The 12,565-nt window shown below is 38.2% G+C and overlaps 1 protein-coding gene across 11 annotated transcripts in view; it reads right to left on the reverse strand.

The window, feature by feature from the left end:
* TRAPPC9 (trafficking protein particle complex subunit 9) overlaps positions 1 to 12,565 on the reverse strand; it is a 538,181-nt gene that overhangs the window by 308,895 nt on the left and 216,721 nt on the right. For all 11 annotated transcript variants that reach the window (XM_075085899.1, XM_075085893.1, XM_075085900.1 and 8 more), the window contains one exon: positions 11,899 to 12,009. In XM_075085899.1, coding sequence (XP_074942000.1) covers positions 11,899 to 12,009 — 111 coding nt within the window. The remainder of the gene's footprint in view (positions 1 to 11,898; positions 12,010 to 12,565) is intronic.

The following is a 12,565-nucleotide window of genomic DNA, read 5'->3' on the forward strand; positions in this document are numbered from 1 at the left end:
GCCCAGGTCCCAGAAAGGCTCTGGTCATGACTTGGTCTCTACAAGTGATCATTCACTCCTCTGTCACCTTTCTCTTAACCAGTTAATAACTTTCCCTTCCTACCCAGCTGCAGCCTGGATTCTCTATCAGCCTTTGGTGGGGAACTCTGCCATATGTCAATAATTACATTAATTAGATTTTCCTTACCCAGAAGCTTGTTAGCTCCTTAACAGAACTTCAGTGGATTTATGAGCTACAACTTGCCTGCATAAAACCCTGCTTACTCTTTCCCAATTCAGCCCACTTACCCGATGCAGATGTACACAAGAACAACAACAAAAAAGAAACCTGTAATTAACTTTCTTTATTACAAGTCACCCTCTTTCCTGAGGGTACTCACAATTCAATATATTAAATCTGGATCGTTTCAATAATGTCAGGATCTTTCATAGCCTGAAAGCACTATATAAGACAAGGAGTAATTTAAAAAAATGTATATATAGAAGCTTTAAACACACCTACCACGCTAGATAGAAATCAAAGTACTACGGGATTCAGATTTAGAGTTCCTCTCCCTCAAGTTAGACTCCTTCTGAGGGCCAGAAAATTAAACAACTTCAATGATCTTTTCTGAGAACTGTCTATTATTCTTTGAAAATCCAAAGCTAGAGCAGAATTCTTCATTTTTATTACAGCTGTCAACTGCAAGAAAACAAATCAGAAGCAGTATGTGTTTTCTAAAACTGAGCAAACGTGCTTCAAATGCTGCACTGGTGACTAAGAGCATACTGAGCTAACGTGGGTAGAACTCTCCCTTGGGAAGATCCGACCATTGAAAGAGTGGGCTGGAGCAGAGAGACAGAGTGGACAAAGAGAAGAGATGATGGACTTAACACCACCCACCCCATTCCCTGCCAAGATTATACACTTCTGTAGGACAAATCATTCATTGCATTCAAATTTATCAGAATATTGTTTTAAGAATCTATAAATCCTTGCATTATTCCAAAGAAGGCTTCAACTTTTTGTCAATGATCCCCGTTAGTATAGTGGCATCAAGAGAAAAAGAGAACAAAAACTCCACTTCAAACCAACTTCTGGATACACCTTTATAACTGCAAAATGAAAATGTCATACAAAGCAGGCTTTATATACTATAGCATTTACTTAATGTCTTTCAGTGATCTTTTCAGATCACTATTGTTTTAGCTTTTGTTTCCAGTTAATGAAGGAAGAAGTAAATGGATGTCAAGACTGAAGAATAAATTCAAGCTGCTGAAGCACTAATTTTAAATGACTGTTCTCTTTGAAGGAAAGACTCATAAAAAAGCTATTTTAATTATACTTTTGATAATCTAAAATAAATTAATAGGAATTGGTTATTTTCATTTCCAACTTCAGGAGATCTACGCTGTACCATCATGATCTTTTACAGAACATCAGAGAGCAGGCAGAAAGCCAAATCAGTGCAACGTCAGAGTGTAACTTTAATAAATCCTTTGTCCATTAAAGCAGACATAACTGGCAGCCACTCAAGACAATCTTCTTTCATCCCATTAATGCAGTCACCATGTCACCACAGTCACAAAACACAGCAAGTGCTCCTAAATCCAGATAGTGCTATAGGCTAAATTAATCTATTTATCTACAGATATCGATCAAACCAGGTGTGACCTGGAGCTTTACCTCTACCCAAATGCTCACTCTTTTACTGGCAGCATGAACAAAAATGTCCTGAAATGTGTTAGGTACGTTCTTCCCTGAAAATTTAAGATGGTGGTTAATTAGGAAATGGACTAAAAAGTTATCTTCACCATTTGAACCTACAACCTCCGAAGGTTCTACACACCCAGATACCCTTCACTCCCCATTTCAGTGTCTCCAAATACCATATTAAAGCAATTTTTCATCTGTCAGATGAACGTACAAGGCACCAGGTTTTAGGCACGAGTGAACAGAAATAATGCATCCAATCAGACCTATGAAGGAGGATCGTGCAAATACGTGCTACCCCCAGTAACACACTGCTTAAAGTAATACCTGAGTCTGGAGGCCAGGAGACTTACCATAAACTGGCACTATGCCATCTGCAGCAGCAGAAAAATAAAGGAAGAGAGGCTAAGGAAAGGAATTAAATCTCTGGAGGAGGGTGGGGGAAGATAGACTAGGACAAACGTTGAGAAGACATAAAGAGTCTTAGAGGACAAAAGAAAGTGACAGAGGAACAAACTTATATGGGCATGTGACCCGAACACTGTTGGCTTTGGGAAGAAGGAGTAAGTTTATCAGTGTGTAGGTAGATTTTCATATCAAAGAATATTTTAGGTTGGAAGGGACCTCTGGAGGTCATCCAGTTCAGACCCCTCACTCAAAGCAGGGCTAACCTGGAAGCTGGCCACAAAGACTCACGTTTGCAGTCCAGCAACATGCAAGTGATATTTATTTTTTGCAAGCCGGCTCCCATCCAGGCACACAGTGTATGTAGCACAGCACGCATCCCTTCGCCTATCACACCTCAGGCAGCGCCGCATTCAGCTAGATAAGAAAGAATTATGAAATAACCTCAGCAATAAAAATGTTTGCAGCCTACCTTGAATTTAGACCCCAAAGCAAGTCTTACAGAAATTTGGGCCACACCGACTATACTAGTAGAGCTGCAAATATGCACCTCCCTACTTGTCTGTGCTCATCTGCATGGCACCTCTTTTTACCTTGTGGTTCTCCATCATCATTTCTTGTAGTACTCCTAGCTTTCTAACTCAGACTTAAGTAAAAGAAGAGAGAGAGCAACAGCCTGTCTCAGGTGTGCTGACCACTGAGTAGGTTCAGGACAAAACAGAAGTTTTTGATTCAGTTTCCATGTCACCGAAATATTGACAAACATCGGTAGAAAAACCAATGTTGATTACTACTACTCACCTTTCTCCTTCACTTTTCAGAAAGTCCACTAGTAAAAACATAGACAAACCCCAAATTTTCCATTGGATCATTTCTTCCTGTGAATATGGGTATTTTTTATTTATTTCCAATGAGAGGACTAATGCCCAGTGAAGGGTTGATAATCACAGAATCCCATAATCACAGAATCCCAGGTTGGAAGGGACCTCAGGGATCATCTAGTCCAACCTTTCTAGGAAGAGCACAGTCTAGACAAGATGGCCCAGCACCCTGTCCAGACGACTCTTGAAGGTGTCCAATGTGGCCGAGTCAACCACTTCCCTGGGGAGATTATTCCAATGGTGACTGTCCTCACTGTGAAAAATTTCCTTCTGATGTCCAGTCAGAATCTCCCCAAGAGCAACTTGTGTCCATTCCCCCTTGTCCTCTCCATGGGACTCCATGTAAAAAGGGAGTCTCCACCTTCTTTGTAACTACCCCTTAAGTACTGGTACACGGTGATGAGATGCCCTCTGAGCCTCCTTTTCTCAAGGCTGAACAAACCCAGCTCTCTCAGCCTATCCTCATACGGCAGCTTCCCAGTCCTCCGATCATGTTGGTGGCCCTTCTCTGGACCCCCTCCAGCCTGTCCACATGCTTTTTGTACAGCGGGGACCCGAACTGTACACAGTGCTCCAGGTGTGGCCTGACAAGCGCTGAGTAGAGTGGGATAATGACTTCTATAGCTCTGCTGGTGATGCCACATTCACCTTCATTCTTCACTTTTTTCCCTTATTCATCAATGCTGAAATATGATTTTTCTAAAACCACAATATGAATCTATTGGTTTGGATACGTGTGAATTAAGGGCAAGCACAACCATTTCAACTATGACTTCCTTTAGGAAGCAGTATTTTTTCCTGTTTACCTTGTTGCTCCATTGTTACCTAACAAAAGAAACATTTATGCATTTTCTTACATACTTATTTATTCTTCTACATGTCTTGCACAAAAATGAAAACCCAATTAGAAAGTATTAGCACTTCAGCCAAATTTTTAATAGGCCTACACTTTGTCAAATGCTTCCACAAATGTGCCTAGCATCCAAAAAATTCAATAAATAAATAATTTTTCCAAGCATTGAAGAAATAAAGGAAGGGAAAAGTCTGGTTTCTTCTATGGGGGGAAAAAAAAGCTCTTTTTAAAAATAATTTCTATAATCTAATTCTGAAATCATTATTCTGACATTTTCAAGAGATAGCTTTTGAACCCTGCACTTCCTATAGCCTGTTATCTACTTATGATTTAAGGGGAAAATTAAGATGACTATTTTGGATTTCGAGTGATTTATAGATCATCTAAAACCGGGATAGCAAACTCGGACTATATCTCTGATATTTTGTATAAGGGCCAACCTATCTAGCCATGTTTATGCTGTACCCTATTAAACTTAATAAATCCTGTCAGAGACAAACTTGGCCGGCCCTCACAAACCTCCTGTTTCCCTAGCTGCATACTCAAAATATTAGAAATAGTGCAAATTGGGTCTCCTGAGGTCAAGTCAATGTTCAAACAGGTCAGGAAAATTGCCATGCAGGCTAGATCCAGTGAGTTAGTCACCCCCGATTTAGAAAAACAGTTAAACTGCTTAGATCTACTTCTGAAGAAGTGGGAAGAAGAGAAGGATCTCTGAGAAGTCATATAATACCAAGCCAGTTGCCTACCCAGTGTAGCATCCTCCAATTCATATAAGGAATACACTGAGTCTTCCAAATGAAGCTGGGGGAGAGGAGAAACACCTTACACTGACAAACCTGAGAAAAGGGGAAAGTCTCCCTGCCAGCAATTAGAGAAGGCAGGTTTATCTGTGTTCCAAATATGTGTGGTTTTGTCAGAAACAGAAAAGCTAAATTCAAATGGAAATCATAGGAAAGAGATTCTCTTGCACTTTGCCTATAGAAATACACCATAACTATGTTTTCAGAACAAAAGGATGATATTGTACTGGGGAGGGAATGGAGGAGGAACAGGCGTCCATTCATGTATTTGTTCCTGTAAAACCCACAGGGCCATTTGCTCTCCCATCATCAATTACAGGGACAGAACACTGGAAAAGGTCTTCCTGGTGGAAAGTATGGCAGTTGCAGGCAGGTCTTTAGCAATTCCGCTGAGGACACCTTGGAAGCAGCCAGGTTCTTTGCCTCCACTCCCTGTGAGCGAGACCGATGTACAATCTGATGATGTCTGAGGCCTGGAAATCTCTTCATTTATAGCTGTACTCACAGACAGCTCAAAGCTCAGTTTTTCTTGGTGTCCTCAGCTCCTTTAACCTTTAAAAGAGAGCCCTTCTCTGCCCGACTTCATAGAATGCATTAATAATCCCTTTTAAATTTTACTGCTCTTTTCAAACCAAAGCCAATGTCTATATTATTTTCATCAGTTATCTGCACCTTCTACCATTTGATCTCCTCTTTCCCATATATGTGTGACCAGAACCGAATGTCATAATTCTCACTTTTTATTCCCTATTTCCATTTGCCTGTCCTGTTCCCAGATCACATCTGGTTTTTTGCAGTACACTCACACCGAGGCCTCGTAACTACCCTGCAATCACCCATCATGCCTTCGCGCCTTACCAAAGAATCAGAATCACAGAAGAGCCAAGGTTGGAAGGGACCTCGGAAGAGCATCTGGACTAGCTCTTCACGGGAAGCACACCCCATTTCAGCACAGGAAATCCCTGAATGAAATTGCTCTTTACTATTCCTTCTATTGGTCTTTGGGGTTTTATTATTAATTATTTACTCAGCCTAAAATTTTTGCAGATTCTTCCTGTAACACCTCCAAATTTTGCGAAGTGCTTTGGAAGAAATACAAATACTAGAACTGGATCATACTGTGGTTCTGACCAGTGCTAGATAAATCACCCTTTCCTACCCAAACAAGCATTTCCTTTCCAACTCCTTTGTTGAACATTACTAATTATTCACTCAAAATTATGTAGTATATTTAAAGATTGATTTGGCTATTAGTAAGAAAAGGCAAGATTTTTAAAAAATTAAATGTGTATTTAACAAATGTCAAGTAAAAGACAAAATAAAAATGATTACTCTGAAAACAGCAGGTGATTTTCATGTTTTAGTCAATACGACCTTAGATATTTTTTAATTTGACTTGAAGGTATCTCAGAAACTTTCAGCTTGCCATGGATTTAACATGAAGACCCAGGGATATTGCTGTGAAATTATATTTTCTCTCGACGACAGCATGCAAAGCCTTAGTCGTAGCAGCTTTGTCTTTAAAACATACAGCAATGTAAGGAAAAAAAAATCATGAATCTTTCATACAGACAACATGCCCTGTCATAAACAGAAGCACAAATTAAACACTGACTTGGCAGCTATGAGAAATAACAATCAAGATTTACTTACACATTGGCAATAAATTTATTAAGGGAACTTATGGTTTAAAAAGGGGCAGAATTTTCAATTCTTATACCTTTTGGAAGAGGGTTTATTTCAAAATGTTTTCAGTATGTATGTGCATTGTTAGCTAACACTGCAGAAATTGGAGTATTCCACATCAGAGACTTCACAGCTCAATTAACCAACCCGTTTAAATAAAATAATTAAGCAGTAGTCGATGGCCCTCATTAACAGTATGCACACAAGGGACTTTTAAAAAATTCTTTACTTTCCATGGATGAAAGAAACACCATACTATGTGATGAGAGGTATAAGAATGAAAATAATAATTTGTTTCTTTAATTATTCTGACGCGTTAGAATTTAACAAAAAAAAAAGTATTTAAAAATAGGTGAAGTCAACACACACAAAAGTTTACTTATCAAAACTGAGAGGAACACCTACACTTCTGCTGACACAACACAAAAAACCCAAAAAACTTAGTATAGTGAATATATATAAGTAAATTCACTCATTTAACCCTATAACCCTGCTAAAAGGCAGGAACTGCCAGCCCAGAAAGGGGCTTGGCAGTTGTTAACTTCCGAGTGTTGACTTTGCTACTGTAGTATTTCTTTAGCTTATTTTTTCTTATGCAGCATAGTTAAAAAAATAAAAATCCACCACATTATTTTACATCAGCATCCCATGGATCACCAGTACTTGCAAATTTTGCACAAAAGTCTCTGCCATTGGAATTACCGATAAAGGCATTGCCTTATCTCTGGTGGCCTGTACCATGACACACCTCTTCAGAAATTTCAGGGCTACTTACTATTCCCAAGGAAATACAACTCTCTAATAATTTTCCATTTCATTCCAGCATCTAGAGGAGAAGATATCCTCTCTGGTTGGGAAGATGCCTGAATGATTAAAGATCCTTCACAGCTCCTCCATGACTGCCACCATTTGACCCTTTTTCTCCAGCCTGTTCTTAGCCAGGTCCTGTTTGCTCTTCATTTCTTAACTCCCGAGTCCCGTCCAGTTCCCGGGCTGTCCCACGCTTTAATCCCCACGGTTCTCAACCAAGGCCAAAACAATCTGAAAACTCCAATGTTTAAAAGCGTTGTATCTACAGCCACCAGCTGTGGAGTCTCATATACATGGAAGACTTTAACAACTCAGTGGTGCCGCACCACAAGGATAGATGAGAGGGTTGATCTACTCAGACCATCACCATGATAAATCTTCCACTGACGATGATGTTCGCCGTTCCCGAAATACAGACACACCGTGCACAGAATAGAAATGTAAAGGCAATGCAGGGTATGTTGTACAAAATGAGATATCCTGGGGCACATAATAAGATAACATCTATTACCATAAATTATGAAGTGATTTACGCATAAATGAGGGTTGTCATGAAATTTAATTTTAATGGTTTGATAATCAAGTAAGAAACACAATAATTACCATACCTAAGTTTTTCAATAAATTAAAATCATTGCTAATGGCAACACTTTTTTGTGAACATACATAATACAATCCCCCTCCCAGAGCTGCCTGCTATATTCTTCCATTTCAGAACAACCTGTTGAATGCCACGCGACTGTGATAAACAAGTTCGGTTTTACTGCTGATTACATTCAAAACATTTCTACATTCATAGCAAAGCCCCTTCAGCAGTGTGCAGCTGACTACTTCAAGAAACAGCTTTCCAGACGGGAGGCTCTGCAAGGCGAGCAAAATATCTGAGGGCTGAACTTTCCAATAGCATATATCAGAGACCTCGCCTCCCTCATCACCACACGAAGCATATTCAACCAGGATAGATTAACAAAACATGTTGACACCACAGTGTGGTATATCAAACATATTTTTTATTAACTGAAGATGTTGCCAACATCTCAGCATCACTCTCTGCAGCCAGAACTTCAGTAGAGTAACTTCTCTGACAACGTTTTACCAGGACACCGGTATATGTGTATATTAAAACTTAGAAAAACTCTTGCAGATGTAAAGCATAAAAAAAAAATTTGATTTTGAATGCAGTTTTATAATGAAACTTAATGATATTTTCAGGATTTCATCGAAGGAACCTCCAAAAATTTTGCCCTTCTTATTCGGCATGTCACCTCACAGGAAAGGGAGGCCAAATTTACTTTCTTCTCCTTCTTTCCTCCAAATAAGTCTTAGTTCTCTCTCCTCCCAACCACAATCTTCTGAGGACAAAAGGCTTCAAAGTAAAGCCCATCACTAAGTGTCCCATAACGGGACACAAAGGAACATTTCAAACCATATGAAAACCACAAAGGGGAGTATGAAAATCACTAAGTAACATCTTGGGATACAGGGAAAAAATGAAAGGCCGATCCTTTCGATTCGTGTGTCTGAAGAAAATATAATGATAAAAGACAGAAAAATGAGTGAACAAAATAATCACTGAGCCCAAACGATCATTTCTTAGTATAAAATGATGAGGAGCAAAGCATGTATCGCTCTATCCTAAAATAGAGGGAAAAGAGTGTTGCTTCTCAGAAACACTGCTTACATACGTATCTGAGAGCAGTTACAATGCACACACGAAATACTCCCAATCAATGGCTGAAAAATTACAGTAAATTGTAAGCTTAAGGTTCCCTGAAAGCTAAAATGATAATCTTTAGTAGTCAGCAAGAATAATCTTGCTGTACAAAAAGGCATGTATTCTCCATAGAGTATTTTAATGCCCTAAAGGATGTCACTTTTGCTTAAAGAGTATACCATTTTTCATACTCCATGCATGTTATTGTAACAGCTATTATTCCCCTATCCCTAAGTTAATTGAAGCAAACTTCACTTAAGACCTTAAAGTAAAAGGGGCGTGTAATATTCTATGCATTTGAACCATTTTACATAAACACAAATAAGCCAGAGAACAGGAGGGGGCTGGAATGCACCAAACAATATGAGTACTAGAAGACAGATACCAGGAACTGCCCTGCATGGGCTCAGCAAGATTTGGCAGTGCCAGTATAGATCTGCTGCTGAACCCAGACTCTTTGGGGCATTTCTGCTTCCACCTCCTACACCCTCCCCACTTCCTGCTCCACAGCCATGTGTGGACCTTAGTTATAAATCAAATATTTTAAGGAGAGTGCTTTGATGAGCGTGGCATCCAAAGCCTTCCATCACCATTCTTCATTTTACATGAAAGCAATGGCTGATCCCTTGCAAATTCCCTCTCCCTAGGCACAGGGGGGCAAAACTTATACTCTACGGCAACAGCTCCATAATATAGAAAAGAGAAGCAACACATCAGAGACTTCCAAGTTATTTTACTTTGTAAACACGCAAAGTAGGAAGCAAAGAGGCAAGCTGGGAGGAGGATGCAGCATTATCCTTCTTTGTAGGTCTGCAGGCAGAGAATATGAAAACAGAGTCTCCAGCAGTAAGAACAGGAACGAAAAAAACAATTTCCTGCTATCTACACTTTGTCAGGACAGGAGATTTCGAAATGATGGTGATGAATGGAGGGAGAGTAAATTACAAAAGGAAGCAAGAGTGAGCAAAGCTGGCAAAAAAGTTATAATTTAAATAAAAGTGGAATGAGAAAAACTTGAAGAATGAGGATGGAATCAAGAAGGTACAGGGAAGGGGAAAAAAACCTGAACTTGACTGAAGAGCCTCCATTTAAATATTCATCAGATATTAACAAAAAAAATCAACGTCCAAAGATAAGAATAAATTATAAAAGGAGAATCTAAGAGTAGGCTTTGTTGAAAAGCCTTGTACATCTGGACTGAAAACACTTGGTTCAAATGCAAACTCCTGAGAACGATTGTCCTATGTTAAAAAAGAAAGACCTAGAACCATTGACCATTGCTCCAAAAAGGGGGAAGACTTTTTTTTTTGTGTGTGTGTAAGATTAATGAAAGCACCTCGCTAGGAGGAGCATGCTAATTTTAAGGCTCAGCATATATTCCACTTAAGTTTCTGTAGTAGATCCGTCAGAATAAAAATTAAAACTCCAAGCAGCAGAGGAGCTATATGTACATTGTTACATTTAAAAGCACTTCTTGTTCAAGAAAAAGGTAACAAATGAGTTTCAAACTGATAGAAAAGTCAGTGCAGCTTCTAACCAAGGGTAAAACAATAAAATATTTTGCAGTAAGAATAAAAATCACTATCCTTAAAAGGTTTAAATACTTGCAGAAAATACACAATCTGTCTTGATAAACGACTGTTTCAAAAGACTTATTGAAAGGGTTTATATCCATTACAATATAACGATTTAAGGACATTTAAACTTAAATTATTAAATCCATAGGAAAATAAAAGTAATTCAATCAAGAAGCTGCAAAGTAATTTTACAGCCTTCTTTGTAGCATTATTTCTATTTGTTACATATCGTCCCAAAACTTGGGAGTGAAAAATTTCAAGGAGTTTACCGACTACAAAAATGGTGGGAAACAGCAAGAGGCATAAAATCAGAATTACAAAACAGTACAGAGAAGAACATGAACATTTTGGTGAGTATTTAGGCTGCTTTAAAAAAAAAAGAAAATAACCCCATTCTCTGCAAATCAAAGGAAGAAACACTGTATGTTATTGGTATTTTTGTCCATTCCTTGATAAGGTGAAATTGAGAAAATTCAGCCTTGGTTTGAGTCAATGTACTTCCTCATGGTTGTGCTTTCAGAGTCACTAAGGCAAAAAGCATTTCAAATTTACTGCTATTGTTACATCTCCTATACTTCTTTTTGACAATTGCATGCCTTGCAATTGATGTGTTTTTACTTTGAACTTAATATTCAGGCTGTGATTTGAAGACATTAAAGTATCTCTCTTCAAAGAAGTTATCAGTTGCATGATTTAAGACTGCAGCACAACTCTGCCAAAGAGAACTGTGTAGATAGCCCGTGACCAAACAGAAACAGTTCCTTTTTCACAGTTTCATCTTTTTAAGATTAAAATGGTGTCATCTAGATGTAATGATCATCTGAAGGATATAAACCAAGCAACCTAGGGTACAGCCAGCAGCAGGAATCCTAGGTAGATATATTATGGGAAATAATGGTTATAGTTTGATACAAAATGATTTTTACATAACCATAGTAGGGTTGTAAGAACCAATATACGTAACAGCCTACTTAATCTAGAATATTTCTTCCACAGAGATTGTGATTGCTTTTTCGTCAATTCGATTTTTCTTTCCTGTATTTTTTTTCTACAAAAACTGATGAAATGGCTGGAAAACTACATAAAGAAAAGACTATTTAAAACTGGGAAAGGATAATGAACTAGTGAGATCAGGTTTTAACATCAGAACTATGTTCAGAGCACATGAAAAGTATATTAAAACATTCTATTAAAATGAGTTAAACGAGATGGGTCATTGCTATATCCACCCATATACCTCAGAACCAACTATTCTGTATTTTGTTATTATCGGTATTACTAGATTCATAGCCATAATAAATTCATGGGATATTGCTAGGCCTCAGCGACGCACCTTTAAGAAAGTAAAACTCTCACATTCTTTGACATGTGTACAATGTTTAAAAAGGAAACTAGGCCCCCAGTATCATCAACTGCATATAAATAAATAAATAATAGGGTTAAAGCCAGGGCTCTTTTAATACTGAACGCACTTACCGCTGGCATTCCCCAGCATGCAGAATTAAATCTTCGTTGTTCCTAGCACTGATGGTCAACTCATGTTCTGTAGAATTGAAGACATCAAGAAGTAGATGGCACTGCCGGGTGCTGTTCAGATGGGCGGGAAACAAGAATAGCACAATTTCAATAACAACCACAGAACTATTATACAAATTTCAGAATGAACATTTATACATAGATATAAATACATATGCATAAATATAAATACATATGCATTCACATACATATTTTTATGCCCTGCTCCAATTACAAGATTATCTTACTCTTCTACTAGAAATAATTTTTTTAATAACTGGATCATTTTTTACTAAAACTAGACAGAAGCTTATATCCTGAAAAGAAGAAGTCCCATGACAATTACAACCTGCACAATATTAAGCCCCATTGCATTTGATCACCTGTACATATTCTCACTCTGCAGCTTTACGATTCACTTGTATGGGAAAAGTCACAGATTTTTTTCAGTTCTTTGAGCATTCACATGGAACAGTTTTATTATTTCAAATTACCTTGACATTATCTTTTTAAGAAACAAAATTACAAGCAAAAATTTAAATCCTCGCCCAGTGTCAGGGAGCAATTCCATTTGCTACGATAGCTGGTTTGCCTACAGACCAAAGCAAGCTGGCAACTAGAGTACTTT

The sequence above is a fragment of the Phalacrocorax aristotelis genome, chromosome 2 (assembly GCF_949628215.1).
Source record: "Phalacrocorax aristotelis chromosome 2, bGulAri2.1, whole genome shotgun sequence".
NCBI classification, from domain to species: domain Eukaryota; kingdom Metazoa; phylum Chordata; class Aves; order Suliformes; family Phalacrocoracidae; genus Phalacrocorax; species Phalacrocorax aristotelis.